The sequence below is a fragment of the Lytechinus pictus genome, chromosome 7 (genome assembly GCF_037042905.1).
Source record: "Lytechinus pictus isolate F3 Inbred chromosome 7, Lp3.0, whole genome shotgun sequence".
In the NCBI taxonomy this organism is placed as follows: Eukaryota; Metazoa; Echinodermata; class Echinoidea; order Temnopleuroida; family Toxopneustidae; genus Lytechinus; species Lytechinus pictus.
In genome coordinates, this window is record NC_087251.1 from 10,269,859 (window position 1) to 10,291,929 (window position 22,071).

The 22,071-nt window shown below is 35.4% G+C and overlaps 1 protein-coding gene across 1 annotated transcript; it reads right to left on the reverse strand.

The window, feature by feature from the left end:
• Window positions 1-7,988: 7,988 nt before the first annotated feature.
• Window positions 7,989-19,156, reverse strand: LOC129264991 (univin-like). Its single transcript, XM_054902965.2, has 2 exons — window positions 17,960-19,156; window positions 7,989-11,760 (listed from the first exon to the last, which is right to left on the reverse strand). Exons 1-2 carry the CDS (start codon window positions 18,273-18,275, stop codon window positions 10,898-10,900), a joined length of 1,179 nt encoding a protein of 392 aa, XP_054758940.2. The 5' UTR covers window positions 18,276-19,156; the 3' UTR covers window positions 7,989-10,897.
• Window positions 19,157-22,071: the final 2,915 nt, after the last annotated feature.

Below are 22,071 nucleotides of genomic sequence, written 5' to 3' on the forward strand. Positions count from 1 at the left end.
CCCGCGGTAATTTCCATTTTTCCACGATAGTGGTAAATCCCTATAACATCAGAAAAGAAAGGTGGATTTCATCTTGCGTGTATTATAAGTGTAATCGTTTTGACGTATCAGTATTATGCGTCCTTTTATCATTGTTCAGTCAGCTATTATGACCCGCAAATTGACTCCTGAAAGACCACAAAACCATACAATGGACCCGATTCTCAATGAAAAAAATTCTTGTTATATCCTACGCGAATTAAAGCGCAATTATAATCCGATATGGGAGTCTTTTGTAAAAATGACTCATTGAAACACTATTGACCCCTACCTGTTGCAAGTTTCTCATCGTTTTTTTTTTACTTTAATAGGATAGAAGAGGAGGAGGAGGAGGAATTGGGCGACTTAAAGAGGGGGTGGAGTGGGGACTGGGATATATCAGATGTAACCATTCGTTACATAAAAAGGTAAAACAGGATTCGTGGCGTAGGAAAAGAGTCACATTTTAACTAAAATATGAAACATTATTTAAGCTCGCATTATTCCCTTGATAGCACTGTACTTTAAGGACGGAGAATGCCTACGATGATATATTATTTCGTGCTTACAAATAACAAAAATTGAACTGTATTCACCATTCTAACACAATAAAAATAGGAATGACTAACAACAACAAGTTTCATATAACATGTTTCATTGTCATGACATTCATTTGCAGACGGATAGTCGAAATTACGTCACAATAAACTGATTTATTTCGAGCGGGGAAACATATCGTGCGAGCGTTGGAAACTTAATAGCCATTGACTAATCGATTTTAGACAAGCTTGTGAAATAAGACACAAAGAAAGTAACTTGTACAAAACTTGTATTTCTAATCGAATGTCTCATGGTCATGTTGTTTTGGATGGAGTCGACGAACCGTGTAATGTAGGGATACATGAGAGCAGTTTTTTTTAAATTTTTTTTTAAATTGCTTGTTCGAGAGAGAAAACAAAAATGGAAGAAAATTAATTTTAGAAACACGGGCCGACGAATGACAGAATTGTCCATAGAATCGCTTGCCAAACATAAGACCATTTACAATAAAAACATTATCTTTTGAGTTGACAACTTCAAGTATGTCCTAGGAAAGTACTTTAAACTAAGTAGTTTTCATTATAATATAATAATATTGTGAGTTCTTATATTAATCAATGTATGATACTCCCAGCTCCCCACAATATATTTTTTACCCCAATCAGTTTCCAAGAGTGGTAAATAAGGTCCAAAGAAATACTAGACTATAACACCTCTAATGATTCAGATAAAAACGCTATGATGAGATCTCAAAATTGTTCGGTTGAAATATATGTACATCCCAAACCTGCTTCGTAATTCAAATATATTTCACATGATTTTCAATTTCACTGGAAAGTACACTTAAGTGTTCAGATGGTTAATTTGATATTTGGTGTATATGATGACTATCAGTACAAGTGTATATCTGAATGATGCGAAGTAAGATTCAAAACTAAAAAAACATAAAATCAAAATAGCTTGAATACAAACTAAATACAATAAATCAAAACGAAGACATAAATTAATCACAAATTATTGTACTTTCATTGCCCCTTCCCAATTTTCATGCCTGTATGATGTTATATATACATTTATTTCTAATGAAGTCATGTAAAACATTCATTAAATTTTATTAACAACCTTTAGTTCATTTAAGCCTTTAATTTTGTTTAAATATTTTATTCTTATATTCTATATGAACGGGTTCGTCTGTAATTTAGCTTAATAAAACAAGCTGAAATTTGGTAAACTATACAGAAAGCTTAGGGGGTTATTCTATGCAACACTCAATCCATCATTGGGGGTATAACAGTGAGAGTATAAACATAGCCACATATCTCACAGAAGTCAAACACCTCAGAACAACGCACCTTCTCGGTCAAAGGTTACCAGAATGGAAGTTTAAAAAGAATTGTTGTGAGGAAGGAAACACCGAAATCCTTTCTCAAATTCCGTGCAGATAATGTGACCCCTCTTCACATTTAACATTTAAGCAGGGAAAATAACTAAGTTACCTTTAGGCTTATCGTCGTCAATGGAAATTGGTTATTGTGTATCTATAAGACGATTCGTTACATTCGTTAATGAGTTAAAGGTTGACCAAAGCAAATCAGTAGGTTGATCAGAACTGTCTCCACACATAATCACAAAAGACTCAGGCAAATCCAAATTAGTAGAAAACGTCGGAAGATAAAAAAATAAAAATACTAGTTTTTCACTCTAGCAGGCCTTTATCCATGAAATCTTCGGTAGATCTTGGTTGAAATTGGTGGCGCCCTATTCGATTTTAGTAGACTCATTGTACTGTAGATCTCAGTTGATAACAAAATATTTGATTCTAGAGATCTTACCTTGATATAACTGTGAGATATGTTGCAGTTAGAATAGATATAATTATAATATCACAGAGCTTGAGATCTAGAGTAGATGTAGAGCAAGGATAACTAGTGGCGCTATGGTAGATGGATGAGTTCGACATTGAAATCTAAAACAGAGAAATATGTGTTGGTATTATTGGAATGATATTGATATTTTGAATGTATATGGTTCCATATACCTCTATTTATTATCGCAAATGCAATCATAGTTTATAAAAGAGTACTAGTTGAATATGATGGCTCTTTTATACGCACTAAATGACGTCGTTATTGGTTGAACTTGGATTTTCAACGGCGAACCATTTAATACAAATAAGTTGAAGTAATTAGCAATAACCTTTAGAAAGTATTGGAATAGCAAAAATCACGTATGAATTATTGGAATTAACATAGTAGGTGAGTTGAAATTTAAGCGCGAGGGAGGTATTGTTCATAATAAACGACAATTTAGTAACGTGTCTCAACGATGACAGATGATGGCGCCCTTTTAAATATCTTTGAAAGAAGCGCTTTGTCGGAAAGATTTCCTGAACTCAAAATGGCCGTCGATGTATTTCGATGGTTGATCACATACTTATCGACGGTTCAATCGGGGAGGGGGGATCCACCTAATAATGTCCCTAGAGCACAGTTCCCCAAAAAGGAAAGCTCACCTAGGAGGACACCTTGCCAATTGAAACTTCCAAAAAACAGAAGAAAACAAAAATGCCTTCAATCGGGGAATTTGTCCTCCTGGGATGCCTTAAATCTTTAGGATAATACTCCATTTTGACTATAAAAAAAAAGAAAAAAAAAGTTTACTCAGAACAAGGATTGACCATTCTAAGTTACCTGAGGTCTGACCTTATTTAGGGTCATTTCTTTTCCTAAAAAATGAAGTGTGACCCCCCAAAGTATGATTTCCGGGTCAAATGTAACTGGAATCCTAAAACCTCGAGAGTGGACCCAAATTGGGGTTCAAAATGAGCCGTCGAAGTTTTCTTAATAGAGGTATACTCCAGTTTGTTCAACTGCATCTCCCTCACCACATTTAGCCATTTTGGCTTCAGAGAGAATTACAGTAAAGACAAAGACAGCTAAGAATGTGGGACAAATTGATATAAAGAGTCATTGTAAATGTTCTAAAGAAGATTTCATCTGTAAGTAATAAAATAGTTTCTTCCTTCGTAAAAGATCGCTGTATGGTGTAGATCATATACATAAATCACAATACAGTTCAGAATCAAATGGTTGTATTGTAGCAATTTGAAAAGTTTCAATTTTTACAAATATATTTTTATATCAATATTTAAAAAAAAATGTTCTCATTTGTCAAAAGGTGCTCACAAGTTAGCAACTTTAGTACCTAAAACTTTGTAATTAGGATAAGAGAGTTGCCAACCCATGCAAGATCAGATAAGGATACTCCCTTCCAAATAATGACATGCATATTTTTTTAATGTAAACGGGGTCTATTTGACACAATACAGAACAATCATGCTTGCTTCATTTCCTAACAAAAACCAGAAAAAATGGAAGAGTGGCAAGAGGATAGAAAAAGGAGAGAAAAGTTGTGAGAAGAAAATATTGAAGGGTGACGGTGTGTCTTGAGGCGAAGATTAGAAGCTGAAACGGATCATGGTTTTTATCCATGGACTCACTGGCACAACTCTTTAGACGAAGGGGTCTTTGAATGGGGAAGGTTCTGCACTTAAAAGGGGTGTCATTCTTTCGTAAGGGTGACGAAAGTGCCCGGTTTAGGTTTCAGTTTACGGCATCGATTTCCGAAAGAAAAGGCGAGAGAAACGAATCCGTGGTTTGTTTCAGTCCGTACCAGCTACTGTTTTGCTATGTTTGTTGAAAGTTTATGACAATTTTGATAGTTAGTTACAAGAATAGCATGAGAACACGAAGCACTTATTTCGATATTTTCCTTTAACATGGATTTTTTTTGGAGGGTTAACCCTGACTATTGCAAACTTTATGCGTTTTTAGAAATTATATAGATTATAAACAAAGAGTTAGTCAAATATAATTCAAGCTATAGTAAAAATGAAAATAGGATTTGGAATATGATAAGACCAACAAACATAACAACTATAATAAAAATGTTACAAAGAACACAAGACCAAAAATAAATTAACAAACAAACATAAAACAAAGAGTGAATGTTCTACATCATATAAAAGTTTATGGCGATGCTGAGTTATTATTAGTGAACATTTCTCTTCTTTTTTTTTTACTTTTTCTATTTTTACGCAAATTTTTCAAATTTTCTGTATTCTCCAAGTGTTTCCCTCATTTTACATTAAACAATACCGTTACCAATGTTTATAAATGTGGTAAAAAAAACTGTTTATAATTTGAGCTATGAAACAAACTACTGACATGACTGAGCCAACATGGCGGCATGAATACTGCTGTAAATAGCTGATTTAATTCAATTCACATGTATTAGAACTTATATAAAATTAAAAGAAAACAACTTTATGTTGATAATAATGATAATTATATTTGAAATTTATATAGCGCATTATAGTCAAAAGACTCTCGATGCGCTTTACAAAATATATTAAATTACTAAGTTATACATAGACCCTCTCTAAATGATCTAAATTGATAATTAAATAAATCATAAATGAAATTAAAGGAAATACAGAATAAAAATATAGTCATGAAAATATTCATAAAATGAATTCAACACTCTTTTCTTCAAAGTAAGTAAACATTTGAAAAATATAATAAATTTCGAATAAGAATAATATAAAAGATTATTTGAATTATTATCCAAATAATCCATGATTTAAATTGATAGGCTTAATGAGAATAATTGCTCTAATGAAAGATATTAAAAACTATATACATTTTTATATGATAATGCATTGCTGTACTTTTTGACTGACGCAAATACTTTTATAAGTAGGAGTTGTTGGTTTTTTGTTGTCGTTAAGACGTTGTCCAAAATCTGTTTCACTAGGTATGAGAGCACGTAAGGTGATACTGATATTTTCACGTACTTGTTTGCTGACTGTGCAATGATATCTTGACTGACACATCAGATTTGCGTTCTGTGACAACCACCTTTCAAAAAAAAAAATCAAACAGAATTTCACAAGTGTGAGTAGGGATATGATTAGGAATGTTTTCGTACATTGAATTTCTCTTCTTGTGCTTTTTTGCCCTGAAGTACGTATTAAAATCCGTTCTCATAATTGCTCTAAGGCAAATTATGTGAGGATTTTTAAGTATTTGTCGATTCTAAATGAAATGCCCTTCCTTTGGATAAAATAAGATGAATTGGAAAGTTTATAGATTCAACCTTCAGATCAGACGATTTATTTTGTCATCAAATCATTGCAATTATGAGATATCATTCCTTTTTAGCGTATCTAAGCAACACTAAGTATCAACATAATTTCCCCACCGTCAGTATACATGCAGCTGAACATTAAGGTTTGCACAATCATTAAACTGGCCCGGATAAAAAGCTCCTTAAATCCAGGTACATCCACTGGCATCTATTCGAAAATACTAAGCCGTCATACATGATCAATTGCAAATAATTCTAAGAACGTTTAATCTGGTTTGCATGAAGGTCTGCTTAAATTGGGGCTAATTTGTTGTCGCTTAAATAACCACGATAATTAATTGCAAGTAAATAGCAGTGAGAAACCCTATGAGGTGTGATGAACGTAATAAATGTGTCTGTTTGTTGGTGCAGTAACCAGGCAAGACCAGAAATGAAGAGACGTAAAAAAACGCGGAGAATTCGCTGCTTTACGTTGAAGTACGAGAAGAAATAAAATCTGGTGAGTTTCGTCATGATATGCCATACATGCTACTAAAATTATAAGAAGGAATCAAGGAGGGGGTGGGCTATTAGACCGTGAACCCCTAAAATTTTTTTAGGAAGTGGCCATTCGCGTAAATCCAGGGGCCGCCCCAGGAACCATGCTCTTTCTTTCACACATTTACTTTGGCGAGAGGAGAAAGAAGTAGGAGGGGAATTAAACATTATCGTATGTAATGAAATGTATCTACAAAACCAAGGTAGCAATGAAACATTTTATTGCAAATAAACACAATTTATGAACAAAAATATTTACTTTTAAATGCATTAACATATTTAATGTCGATTCAAATATCAAGCAAGCCATAATTTTCCCCAGAACTCTTAAAAAAAATATCTTCATGAACATTTTTATAACAAAAAGGTACACGGCTAAATGAGATATTTGTTAAGGGTATATTGGTTGATGAGTGTAAATATGAAGTCATTGCACAATATGATTACATTTTGGGTAATAGAGACGAGTGATATCTGTTGAATGAGAGTAAATCGATTAATTTTGAGCCCCCACCCTTCAACTTAGAAATTGCACAGCAAGAGCAGACCGAAGGTTGTGCATGTTACACTCTTAAAACAGATCAGTCAAATTGACTAGACCAGTAGTCAGCTGGGAGCAACTGATATGGCAATCACTGATAGTCACATTTCTGACATATATTCTAGTCAGAAATAACTATATTCTAGTAAAATATGACTAGAAAATAGTCAAATATGACTAGAATAACAGTTGCTCCCAGCTGACCCTATTAACCAGTCATTTTTTACTGATTTGTTTTTAGAGTGTACGATCAGCTTCTGGACCGTCATTTCGAGTCTGCTACCACCAACGTCTCACTCGGCCTGTTAGAGAAGTGAGCATTTTTGCAAGAATTCTATAAGCACGTTCAATAAATTACAACAATCCGATGATGATGACAGTAATCATTCGAAACAATAAACGTGATACACAACAAAAGCACGTTCCTCCACATCATATGATATTTGCCATCTTCATCTTCAACATCACTACTATCATCTCATCATTATCTTCCTCAGAATACTTACAACCGCACAGTCACCTTTCCTCCTGATTGAATTTATCGAAATTTATTGCTTTCTAAGTAATTAACTTCGTTAGAAATCGTAATTATTATTACATCACCAATGTTTTTTTTATAGTCTCAGACAATTTCACATATAATTCTCAATTTATTATTTTGTTTGACCCATTTTTTACTTTTATGTCAATCCATATTCACCATAATGAACAAGTTCTTGCTTCATTATCATCAAAGTGGTTGTGTTTATTTCAATGTTCCCGATACCACAAGCATTCTACCTCAACACCATTACCCATCTTTTATGCATTCTTATTTATAACATTGTTTTTATTCTTCCCCTGTCGCCTCATCATATTACAAAAAAGAGCATTCACATGATCATCTGTGTCATTGTCGTCATTTGTGATCATCATCATCATCATCATCATCCTCATCATCAGTGTCATCATCATCGTCATTATCATCATCGTGATCATCACCATCACCACTATCACCAGCAGCATCTTCATCATCAACCTCATAACCATCATCATCAGCGTAGTAATCATCATCATCATCGTCATCATCACCATCATCGTCATCATCACCAACATCGTCATCATCACCATCACCATCATCAGCATCATCACCATCACCATCATCATCATCATTATACTGCGTTAAGTCATGAGGGAATCAATATTAACACAATACATAGCATGGTTTAATGGAATAAATATAGATCAAGTTTATTTCAAGAAAGCAAAAACATAAAAACTTATGCTGTGAATTTTAAAAAGTCACACAATAATTATTGGCAATATAAAATAATATTTAAATGTACACAGCACGATTCGCTATTTACATAAAATGCAGAAAATTATCTCCCTCAAAATTTGTTATCAAATTATTAAAAAACAATTTTGGTACATAAATTCAAATATTCAAGAGGGTGATAAAACTTATGATTGAACGCGGAAAAATAAATGCAAATTTAGTTTATTAATCATACAATATAAATTATCAAGAATGTGCGTAGTAACACAATTTGATCTAAAATATTTTGTCGGCATCGAGAAAAATAATGTCAGACTTGTAAATTTGAATTCATTAAGTCATGTATTTCTGTTTAAAACGCATTACCTCTGCCACTGCAAACAGTGATTGTCATTAATCATATTATAATTCTTATATAAAGATCCCCGATCGACACAGAATCAACATTCATCATGTTCACAATATTGGAAATGGACACATTAAAGTAAAAGAATATAAATTCATCCTTATCTTAAGAGGAATCACCTGCTAATTATGTCATATTCCCATCAAAGAACCCTTCGATATCAGGGTGCCCTCTAAGATTTTAAAGTAGTGAAACAGGGGAATGGGAAAACAGAGAGAAATGGAGAAAGATGGGAGAAAAGAGGTATAATGAAATTTCCAGGTCGTGTATCTATTGAACACCCTACAATTCAGTAGAGATAATAGAGAAAAAATATGACGTCACCTTTAGATAGTCTTGCCCCTATCAAAATATCCTGACGCCGCTCCTGATAGATAGATACATTTCTCTAGTAAATATATACAAAAAAATAAAAATAAAACTCTGATCAAGGATAACATTTTGTAAGATTGATAATATCATCAGAATATTCTGTTCAGTTATTACTTGCAAAAGTATGCCTTTATTTTAGCATAGCTCATCTATGTGGAATTTCCGGGGGGGTAAGATCTGTTCGTATTTTTTTTTCAAAGGACAGAATATCGCCAGAGAGTGTCACCATGGAATCACACGATGGTATAATCGTGATTTTATTGGAATCAATGGTAATCATCATACCCATGATACCGGCAACTCGGGACACCACAATATAAAGTTTTGACGACGGATTTTCAAGATACGATCTATGACTGCAACACAAACTGAACATTGTGATGAAAGAATGTCTTCTTATATACCCGAGTGGTTTTTCATGAAGCTGTTCATAAAGTTACGCATGAATTTACGCACGACTGGGATGTGTCCTTAATATCTTTTAAGCACAAGAAGGGGTCGTTCGTAAAATCAAGCGTAACTGACAGGGTTTTTTTTTTGAACGACCATCAGGAGCAATGGACCACTTGCCCATTTAAAACCAACGTTGTTAGTTGGTTTTACCAACTAGTTTTCATCCCACTGCTGAGCAAAATGGAGGATCAGTCTTTCTTTTGAGGAATAAGAAATGAGTAATCATACCATAATAATCAAGTGAATGGAGACATAATTTCAAACAGAAGTTGCTCGGTATGAGAACCTTGTCGCACCCTCTGCGTTCGAGGATTAAAAAAGAAGATCATGCATGACAAAAGTGGGATTCATAGATACTTTAAGAGATGTAAAACCTTGGTCACAACCCATCGTGTATGCTTATGTAAGCACGCGCATCTCAGCTGTAATCGACTCTGACCAATTTTCCAATTTCTGCTATTCGTTCTTCTTATTAAGACGTACAGATCACAGAAAGTTGCCGATAGTACGCAACCAGCGATGCACCTTAGTGCAAAAGCACGCGCCATGGGTTGCGACCACGGCTTTTCTATCGTCACCTATGTCTTCTTTTGAATGATTCGGCTAAATAAATGGACTGGACGTTTAACAAGCAATCGCAACGAACTAATTCTTCGACATTGTGGTCGTACATACATGAAGAGTGTCAGTTGCTGAAAATCACTTCTTTACCCCGAGTTCGGCCTCGGGAGAGACTCATACTCTCGTCAACTTACACCCTTTTAAAGTATTCGTAACAGTAGAGCGACGACACCTACTGACAGTGTCGAATATTTATAGAGTCACGCCAACCCAAACTTGGTTAAGGTTTCCAACTAATGACGTTTAAATGATAAATAGGCAACATAATGATTGCTTTGTCCAGAAAGGGTAGAAAAAATAGCGTAAGCTATCCTGCGATAAACGGTGACAAAGTTTTCTACACTCGAAATGTAACATACAATAATAAGATTGTGACTTACATTACAGAAAGGTGGGGTTGAGAAATTGCTCAATGAATATTAAGGCCATTGCGAAGGTCTCTTATAAGCAAGTACGTAAGATCATGTGCAACAGTATGCATCAATTTCCCACCCGTTATACTCGATGTCATTGTCATAAGACGCCATTCAAAAGTTAGTGAGTGACTGGTCTATTTTTTCTATTTTTTTTTACATTTTCAGTGTGTTCCATCCAAAATTCCCATCCAATTTCCCATCCCAAGAATACCCCAATAGAGCTAATGATTGTATTTTAATTTGTCATTGGAACCAGCAGAATCGAATTGGATTAGTGAGGGCAAAATGCTTTCAACAGCCAATCCGAACATGATATAAACTAATTTTGCTTTAACTGTCGCAGTACAAGAATAATAACACATGATCTTGTAGATCTTTGGAAGCAGAACGTGGTTCAAAACCTTGCGAGAGGAATGCTAAAACTGCTTCAAACAAATTACTCATAAAAACGCGCCAAATATGGGATTTCTTCCTTTGTTTCATCAGACACACTCAGACTTGACGCTGTGCAGTTCTTCGTACGCCATGGTTCTTCGTAGCATTTACTGTTGTCATTCTACGGTAAGTGTTTCCTAAACCGAGGTCTTTCATCGACACCCACAAGCTTCTACCACCATATCTTCATACTGTCTAAGCACCACATTCTCATTATTATCAAAATATAACATAGAGATGCCAGAGAGTTTAGTAGGAGCACAACAGACCTTTGGAACAGCTCGGTTATCGATTGAATTGACGAGTGTCTGTATGATGGCGTGATTGGTACCATTGAGTCGTTCACCGAGTGGAAATGGACACTCGCCATCACAGTAATACGCTTGGTAGCCCATTGGAGCAATGATCCAATCCTCCCACCCGACGTCACGGAAGCTCACAAAGAGACGATGTCGTTGACAAAGGTTGGTGAGTGATGCCGTCGGGAATGAGGAAATATCGGCGGTAGTTTCGCTTTCAGCTTGTCGCTTGTTCCGTCGATTCGATTGACGACACTGTCGATACTCTGACGACGTCACAATCAGATTGGCTGTACATTTATTACCCATCATTCCAAGCTCTTTAATGGTTCTACGATCACTTCGACTGTTGCCTGAATTCGGTAGCGTCTCCATGTGTAGCAAGAGACCGTGGTTTGATATTTTCTTTGATCGCCATGAGCTCGCAGTCATCATCACATCTATCGTCCCCGCGTAGCCTTCGGACATGTCTGCAAACACAACATCGAGCAATCTCAAACGTTTGTCTTTCAATGAAACAACTGAATTTAGCCTAGTCCGACTTTGTAGTTGGTATATTCTCAGTGCTAATGTAGAGGCATCCGATGTTGATGACAGAGCGGGAATCTCGAGTCGGAGATCGGCAGCCTCAATGGTTTCTGCTTTAGGAATGGAAGCTACGTCGAAGTAGAGAATTTGTTGAAGGCTTGTTGAGTTGCTTGTTTGGAAGCTACCACCTGTAATAAACAAAGATTGATAAAATAAAATAAATAATGTATTCAAAATACCACTATTCAGACTTGAGCAGAGTAATTAAATTGAATAGTGACTACCACTTTATAATCATATGTTTAGCCAATATTTGGTCATTTTACAACAGCAGTACAGCACGATCACACTCCATTCAAACCTTGTTGTAAACGTGCATGTAAATGTGGTTTTCTTTACTCTGTGCACATATCATAAACCACTACGTATTCTTTTAAATTACTCACATGTACTTAAATATGAATTAAGTGCCACTACCGTTTTCAATAAGAGCTCAACATCAATGAGTTCCATTATAAAAGGTAGACGTAGATGGCGTCATCCACCTGTTGCCAAATTAAATTCCCTTTATAAAACTATTCTGGCTGTTTTATTCATAAAATGATAGGTCTTTCAATTGGCTTGATCATCGGTTGATTGTGGGTATCAATACTAGCAAATATTAGCAACCTATTCAAAATGACTTGAAAACACTTCTTCCACTAGAAAATCACAGCTATAAATGACTTGGAGCAATGGGTATAGCTCGGGAAAAGTATAGTTCAATTTCAAATTTCTTTGTTGTAAAATTATGTTTGAATAAAAAAAAAAACAAGTCCCTTTAATAAGAAGTTACAACGTCACATTCTGTCTGATTAATATTTCGTTTTGTCGAGTCGACTAAAATCACTTAGTAAGTCGACATGCCGACATAAGGTTTTACATATTACAAGTCGATATTGCAAGCAAGATACTAAATATTTAATATCGACTTTGTAGTGGACATGATTTATCTTGATATCTAGTCAAGTAAAATAACAGAATAAACCTTTCGTAATTTTATAGTACATGATATTTTCGACATCAGAAAAGCTTGGATAGAATTTAGCCTTTAATGCCAACATAGGAAAGCCTGGATATGATCGGTAGGTTCGGTGTTCGTGATACAGTTATGAAGATGATGGGTGTCACGTGATGAGGATTTCATTTGATACACTTTAACTGCCAATCAAATATATGGTTCGGTAAACCTTGTCAAGAATCATCAAGCAATTACGGGAGCACCCGTGCCCGGCTCAGGTGTACCCTTTGAAGGGGTATCATGCCGCCGATCCTGGTGGGTATACCCATCTCTCGTCACCCTGAATGCAGCGGCAAAACCCCGACACAGCCTGACAGGTCTACAAGGTGTCTCAATACCACGGGTTCATAAACATAAGCTAGGGGACAAGGAGAGGGAACGCTGGCGTATGAACGTATGGAAAATTTCAAAATCAACTCAAGAATTATATAAAGTATGTAAAACGTCACCTAAGTTTATTAGGCTCGTCGCTCGTGTGTGCGTCGGTGGCAACGGGGTTGTGTTCTCATCTTCTGCCCCTCTAAAAGTGAGGATGTAATTATGTCAATTCAAAGAGAAGCTCATCCGTTAGCTTGTAAAATTTACCTTTACTCAATTATCATCATTGCATATTAACCCCGAAGAGCGTCAGTTCTGTTTTGTCGTACTTTTTTTTTGTGCCTACACAAACAGTTTTCCATTTTTTTATGGTAATGGTTTATTGAAAATTCATTCGCAGCCATAGGCTGAATTGCAAAATATTTTACAAAACAAGTACAAGAATATAAATTATGATAATCAATTGCATAGTGACACAATGCTTAAGAAATTAAAATATTAAAAACAAAAAACATAAATAGAAGGATACGGTATTTTTTTATCATGCATTATCAAAATTAAACAGCTTAATCATATATAACATGAAAATATTCATAACAATTACAGATGTTGTGTTTATTACGGTGGGTTCTTGTATGTTGCAGTGATGGGCATGCAACGGGGGGGGGGCTTGAAAGCCTAATTCTTTTTTTAACTTTATATTGTGAATATTTACCCTTTACCCTGGAATTTCCCTGGTTATACCAGATACGATAATCCAACCCCTCGGGGACCACCAGCAAGCTGGTCTACCAGGAATCAACGCACCATGTATGGGACTTGACAATATATTATATTCATGATACACCCTGTACTCAGTTTTGCGTTTCACCCGAGGGTCAATTATCCATCCCCCGGAGTAAAACTCAGGAATGCAGGTATGACAAGTCGGACCTTTACAAAATACCAAGTTTAAAATCCATCAACTCATCTCTAACACATCCAACTTCCCCAGCCCCACCCCCTCTCTCTCATCTTCTTTTCGCTTCTCTACAGGTACATGATGGTCGCCAGATGATGTGTTTATTACGGTGGGTTCTTGGTGAACATCTGTAAGTCTTCAGACCCACGGGCAGAAAAAATATCATGGCATTGCACTTGAACTCGGCTTAGATTACAATGTCAGATATACAGCAAAGTGCAAGCCCAAAATCTACCCTCAACCTTTTTGTGAATTCCATTTTAGAATCCCATATTTGACGTTGGATGAGGTAGTGTAGGAATAGCGGTATATATTTTAGAAATAACAAGCTAGTACTGACAAAACACGTTAAAGTGTTCAAGGGTTTACTATCGCGAAGAAATAATGATCAGAGCCATCCATGTAGTATTTCCAGTAAAAACGACTGACGCCATCTTGTGTCCACTTAGGAGGCACACCAGTTGTGTGATGAATCAAACTTCGACTGGCGGAGAGAAGATGAAGTAGGCAGAGAAAGGGAGGAAAAAGGAAGAAGAGGGAGAAGTCCGGGCGCAATGTCCTTCCAAAGATGACAATAATTAGTAAAATGTTTGAAAGTGTAAGCGGGAGAGTGAAACGACCGAGCGCATTACAGAGGTTTTGTTTTACCTTGCATTTTATGATTGAAAAAAAAAAAGTATTTGGGGGTACATTTTCCGACATTTTCACGTGCATTTTGTGAATATTTTTGTAAATCAAAATTATGGGTGGGCAACAACCCAGCCTGGGCACAATTATTATGACCATGTGCTTATTTCTAACAAAGAGGGCAAACATTCAGATTCTAAAACCGATATAACAGTTTCATAGGTGCCATTGATTATGACATTGTGGTTTCAAGTATTCGTCTGAGCTTATAAGAGCATCAACAGGTTTCGTCATTCAACCGGGTGCGAATTACAGAATTCTGTATTATTATTTTATTATTTCCCATTCCTCCTCTCTCAACAATCATAAAATATCTTAAGGAAATCGTGTCGTAGTCTTTGAAGGACAAAACAACGTTGGAAACATAGCAGTGTTCCCCCTTTCCTATAGTCGCTTAACTTTGTAACATTTTGTTGGGCAAACGTCTTTGAGGAAAAACAGAACCATGTTAGGTAGTTATGACATTAAAATGTGACATTACTAAATTTCACCGTGATAAAAACTGCTGTGTTTTTAATCGAAAATACAGAATATCGCATGTTCATTCAACGAAAGTAAAGGCGTCCCCCTCGAGATCGCCGTGTCATCCTATCCTACGGCTGACATCATATTTGAACGATGATACATCGATCGATTTCCGGCAACCTTGCAAACAGTCATTGTGTGACGTAACAATAGTAATAGATCCGATCCGTATGGAAATTATTCATGTACCGATTACATACCGCACACATTACAAAGTATACATGTTTTATTATGTAGTGTTTATGAAAAAGAAACTTACATAAATTAATTCCATGTATAGTGCGTCTGGGTTTTAATGTTTTAAGTTCATGGATGTTAATTCAATTTGGTCTGAGGTCAAACGGTTGATAATATAAGCAAAAATCCGTGTTACTGTGATATATTATTTCTAACATCTGATGTGGATTTTGTGAGCATCCCGTCGAAACTCTTATTTGCCAATTTAAATCAGGGATGTGTGTTTGAAATCATTTTCTCCTTTCTTCTCCTTTAATTGCACTACTAAAGTAATAAAAAGATAAATTGCATTAAATGTCGCAAAAAATCACAATTTACTTCAGATTTACGCACATGTCACCAATTAATCAACGAGGACTAATGAAGTTTTTTAATAAAACTAATGTTGATACTCTGTATGCCGACTCATGTGCTATTTTATCAAGTAATTTTCATTAAACCTTTTGAATTATTTTATTCTTTGATTTAAATTGGCCAGGAGGTTACCATTGAACACGGAAGAAGATACAGTACATGACTGTTTTAGTACAAAATCAGTGGAGTAACGGGCCAGCAATTTCGAGGGGGCAATTAAAAAAATACGACCGAGCTAAGCGATTGAGCAAAAAAAGACCCTTTAATATACAATCTAATTTTGTGATAAATTTTGACGTAGTATTATTCGGATATAAAGTCATATTTCACTCTTTTCCCTTTTATCCTTTTTTCTTAGTCGTTAAACTTTTTTGGGGACGTAGCAACCCAAGCCCAACATCCTTACGCCAGTGCAACAAAGAAAATAAACAATGGCAGCATATACTTTAATAAGGGAGACTACAAAATAATATGTGACAGTTCTTCTTATCATTTAGAATGGCATGTGTGCTTTTAAAATATAGACGAAATTATCAGCTCTATCTAATTTTAGATCCCGAACGCAGGTGCACATAATTTATGGCGTTTTTATGTATTTTTTTATCCAAGATACAAGATACAAGAAGACGCCATACTGCAAGTTTTACGGATATAAAAAGTTTTGTCAAATGATAACGAATCTAGCAAGATTTTTTGTCGCAATACGTCTTTTAGAAAAGTGCTAATATGGGGTGTACTTCGTGATTAGCGCAGAGTAGCTCAAAAGGAATATTGTAATAAACGGAGTAAAAAAATGACCATGACAGATTCTTGTCCTAGAGTTGTGTTGCATGGTGGGACTTGTCAGATATTTTATCCGAAAGAGTTTGTTTTATCATACAGTTACCATAGTGAGAATTAGACAACCGTGCTTCTCAGCTAATCAAAATCAAGTAAGTTATCAGCTCTGACAACTTGAAGGACGAAAGATGATGAGTTCAATTTTCCGAAAAAGGGACACTTAAAATGAAAAAAAAGAGAAAATATTAACCATATAGTGAAGTGGATCTACACCCTTGTTCATTAACCTGCTTTATTCTACATAGGGTCTTGTTTAAAGTATGCTTTTAACTCTAACTTCTATAGGGTATTAAATGCCCTTAAACAAATTTTCTATAGAATGTTACAGATTCATCTTAGTAGAATGAGATGAGAAAATGGTGTTTTCAAGAAGGCGTTGGCTTCGGGGGTGCAGCTTCAAAACCTCTTTGTTTGGCCCGCTTAAGGATTAAATGAGTTTACATGGAATACTAAGCACATCGATCGAACGTTATTGATGAAGTAATTAATTGCAAAGAGATCCGTATTCTTGAAAGTAACTAATCCATTTTCAAATCATGTCCTTTTAACGCACTAACTAAAGGGTCAAGTTCTTGAATCAAAGTATTTTAACAAGCCTAGTCAGTGAATAAACTAAGAGAAAATAGAGTGATGTCACACGACCTTTCATTTCTTCCAAGAAGTGTCAATGAACCAATGATAGTTAGGCTGTTACTTAGGGGTACTATGATATAAAAACATTAGTTGGGGAATAAAAATGTTCGGGAATTGACATTACAAAACGCTACCAAACAAAATACAGAATGTGAAAAATGGGACACGAAGGGGAAAATGTATAAAAAAAAACACCGAAATAAATATGCGCAAGTAGAATAAGAGGGGACCGATTTGTGTAAAGAGTTTATGATACGAAATGAATACTCAGCGCTTAATGTTAAACAAAATATATTTAGATAAAGATCGTAATTTTTTATCAAAGGACCATCCTACGGCCAAGAAAAATATAACTAATATGTATATAAATTGAAACAATACTGTTAAACCGTGGATAAAATATAACTTATCAGGGGTCGACAATAAGGAGACGGGGGGGGGGGGAGAACTTTATATTACATAGGTCTGTGAATCATATGATTGACTCCCGTATTCAAATTCATTAGAAGTGGGGCGTATAAAGTGAATAAATATGATTGAAACCCGGATTGAAATTCATTGGAAGTGGGGCATATAAAGTGAATAAATAAAATGGGTAGCATATTATTGTTGAAAATAAATCAAGCAATGGGGACAGCTGTCAGCTGCCTTAACCTTGGCCTGGTAGTAATTGGCGTGACACATGTCATTATATGATATCGTTAATCATTCTTCAACCTAGCATATGGCTAGAAAGAAATACAAGATGCAAAGTTCAAGATACTAGACCCACCTGAATTAGGAACACTCCTGATGATGTTGCTACTGAGTTTGGTTTCGGAGCACGGCCTTCCATCTTGCTCCTCATCCCCCGTTTCAGTTTCTCCTCCTCGACTAGCTGCCTCTTCTGTTGCTGCCATTTGCCTGTAGAGGTCCCACATGTATTGAGGTGCCGTAGCGTTGGGCTTAGGTCGTGGTCGTTCGCTTAGACCCATAACCCGTAGAATCTTGCTCTCCATTTTACGGGTTAACGTCACATAATCCGGCGGAGCCGAGTCTGCTGTCAACAGCCATATCAAAGTCAAGATCAAGACTTTCCAGACATCCATTTTTAGCAGGGGTCTGTCGTTTACCAAACCTATCGCACTTTAGTTCACACTTTATTTTGGTACCCAAAACAGAACACACATCCACATCCACACGGTGACCGGTGTTTACTGTGCTTATCTTCGCTCTTAAAATTGGCGCGCACAAATCAATTCTGGTTGATTGAATTTCTCTTCATGATCCCAATGTTCGAAGATGGGAGATGATATGTTTGTATGATCGTACTTGAACCGAACTGCCAATCGAAACACTATTCTGGATTCAATCTTGGTTTCCCACGGTGGAGTTTGCGATGGGTAGGTAGCTAGACCAAGGCGCTGCTAGATCTTCTTGCGAGCTCTGAGAGTTGGTTAAGAATAGTGGAAAGTTAGGATCTCGATCTCAGCAGTCTAGCCAGCCTAATTGGCCTGTAAGGATTGGCGGGAGGTCCGTAGGCATGGGGGTACCACACTGTGACCATTAATTACACAATTAGCATTATACAAAGCTTCGTATTATTCAGATAACCGGATTTACTTGACCATAATGAAGCGGCTTTATCCAAACATTCTGCCTTTCTTTAATAACACAATACATTGAGCGGGATACATTCCAAACAACAACGATGGATTATGACGGAAATAATATACCCTTGAACAGATAGTGTTCCTTTGTCGTAAAATGCTCCAGTATTCCATTTGGTAAGGATATTCATCATGAATATACCATTATATATTTTAAAAAAATGACGAATTGCTAGCTACAAAAGATCCTCACGCCATTTCGTGCCTCGGTCTAAATGTTAAAATGCTTTCGAAAGAAGAAAGTGTGCTACGAAGTACTTTTCTGGATCATAATATGGATAAGCCCACGGGCTTTTCCGTGTCATGAACGGTTCTCTCTGAAAGAAACAGATTGGGGGTGGGTGACGAAACTATGGAAAGGGAGAAAGAGTGATGGACGTCAGATGGAGTAAAATAGAGAGAACTGAAAGAAAAGTGTTTGAGGGAGGGATGTATTCTTTTGGAGGGAAAAATAGAGGAAACAAAGTGAATACAATATCTTCAAAATCATTTCAAATGTTGATAATCGTTACAAACCAGTAAATTCGAAAAAAAAATCTTGACCCAACCTCGGTTAGATTTTGCTGATTAAGAATCAAGTACTCAATTAAACCTTGGTATAATGATAAAATATCAGAAAGTAGTATCTTTGTGAGATAATAATGTGCGTTTGTTGTCAAAGTGGACGGAGAAAATTTTGTTTGAAAAGAGACATCGTTTAAAAGTAAGAAAAGGGCAAGGAAGTGTGAGGTCGAAACCTATAGTGGAAAGCATAAAAAATACAAGTAATTCATTTGAAATAAGATGATTGGGGGGAATAGGCTACATTAATATATTAAGATAGACAGATAAAGATAATAAAATGATAAATACAGAAATATGAGAAAGATAGAAGAGAGAGAGAGAGCAGGAGGGGGGGGGGCAAGGAGGAAGAGTTGTTTGCCAACCAAGCTACCTGTTGAAAGACGTTTCACATGTGCATTGGGGATGAGAGTAGGAATGTTGGCACGCAATTATGTGGTGATCAGAGAGAAAACCAGGGATTATGGCCATACTGAAAGAAGAGATTCCCTCTAAAAAAAAAAACTCACCTCCAATAATCAATACATCAGAATTGATAAGACGGACATGTTTTTCAAACCGCTTAACGACCCATTATCGACAATAGAGTTACTCAATTAGCTAAACACATACTTGTTGATTTAGCCGCTCTTGAGCACTCCTGGTTCGATGCTTTCCTTGTCCCAACAAAAGGACACTTGACAAAAGAGTCGAACTTTCAGTCGATACAGCTTTGCAACCTAATAGGCTTACAACTGTTGCTCTTTTTCAATTTACCAAACCTTTACTCACCCCTCCCTTTTCTTCCAAGCTTTCTTCAAATCCACAAACTGAGAAAGGACAAAATCGCGGAGCAGAAAGAAGGAATGGGGGAGAAGGGGGGGGGGGGGGGGCAAAAGGGAGGTCTGTAACAAAAGATCACAGTTCTTGTATTCATGGATCCTATTTTCCATGTTGTATTGGAGGTGGATTTGGAGTAACTATAGAAAGAATTCTAGAATTGAGAATTTTCATTTGATTTTTTTTCTGTTTCAAAATTAACGTAATAATATCATGAAAAAATACGATATAGCTCAGTGTATTTTAGACACAATTTACTCGATCAACAATATTAATAATAAAAACAAGAGCTTATAACGAAACAAAAAGTAAGATACATTTGGAAAAATTACTTAACTATATACCTTTTAGAAATTTTGATCATATCTTCCGACTCATGTCGCTATAATTCATAATAAAATGGCAACACAGATGGTTAAAATATAGACCTGAAGTAAAATGAAAGAAACGATGTTAGAAAAAAAAGACAAATCAATTCGTGGTCAACAAATATTCACTCAGGCGTACCCACTGAGAATAATTTTTCTTTCAAAATTTTCGTCCATTTTTGTCCCTGGTAATTTCTTATCGAATGCATTAAATAATGTTTAGAATTGTAATGAATTTAAATATTCATAATTTTGTGTAACAAGGTATTTTAAAGGCTAAACTTTTGAAGTTTGTCAATCAATTGCACAAACATGTATGCCTATCAGTATTTTCAATATAAAATATTCTTTAAAATGACATTTTTATGTACAATTCTAACCCTTATCAACTATTGAAAATAGCGAACACTATCTTACAATTTTCATGAATTTCTGCCCTCTAACGCAGCTGTTCCAATTCCAATGACTTTTTGCAAGGTGTATATAAATAATATGAATATAGGCCCATAAATAAAATCAATGTGTACCAGGTATGCTATGGGAAATGGTACAGGGGTCACGACGTGATCTTTGGATGGGATACCCTTCATTGATAACCAACATCCGTTCTTTTCCTTAGAGCTCTATCCTCTTAACATTCAATTCTTCAATTCCTATTCAAATAAACATTTATTCTCTTCCAATTCACAAAAGTCTACATTTTTGTAAAGAGAAATTCGTACAAAAATCAGTTTGTCATGAAGAACAAGTTATGTTTATACAATAGAAGAAGGCGCAAGACCCTATAATCAAATACTCGTGAAGGGATACACCTGTATACACTTTAAAAACGCTGTTTAGATTTTAAGCACGTTGTTTAAGCCCAACACTCTAACTTTAAACTTTTTGAACAAGTTGTTTAAAAAGTTTAAACAATTACAAAAATGTTTAAACAACTTGTTGTCAGAGCGACAGGCTTAAACAACGTGCTATTTTGTTAATGTGTATACATAAATACAGTACATTATATATATTTTCTCTAACGAATATACATATATTTTCAAAAATATCTTTATATTTTTTCTCGATATTTTTTTCTCCCAAAACTAAGAAAGAAATAGGAAATGAGTTTTACCTCTTTCACACATACTCTATGATTCAAGAAAATATTGAGGACCTTTAAAAATTTGCGTTTTTAAAGAATTATCTTCAAATTGATTTTGTAATTTTTGTTCTTAATTTCATTTCAACAATCATTCATTATGCAGCGAATTTAGAACACAATACAATGTAACACAAATTAAATACAATGAAATTGTGAAGAAAACCTGACATAAATATGAAATTCCTTTTTTCCCAGCAATTCGAATTCACTTCAACTACTTTATGATGTATTGTTGGTCTGCAAGTTTATTCAAATGAAAGCAAGTTTACACAAAGCGCTTATCCAAATCAAAGCAATTCTGGCTTATTACTTTCGTAATTGATGAAGTAGTAAAACAAGTGCA

Bases quoted from the DNA above. Each gene is read 5' to 3' on its own strand.
- LOC129264991 (XM_054902965.2), bottom strand. From the start codon at position 18,275: ATGGATGTCTGGAAAGTCTTGATCTTGACTTTGATATGGCTGTTGACA. The intron at 11,761-17,959 runs GTGGGTCTAGTA...TGTTTATTACAG, and splicing joins CAGGAGTGTTCCTAATTCAG to GTGGTAGCTTCCAAACAAGC.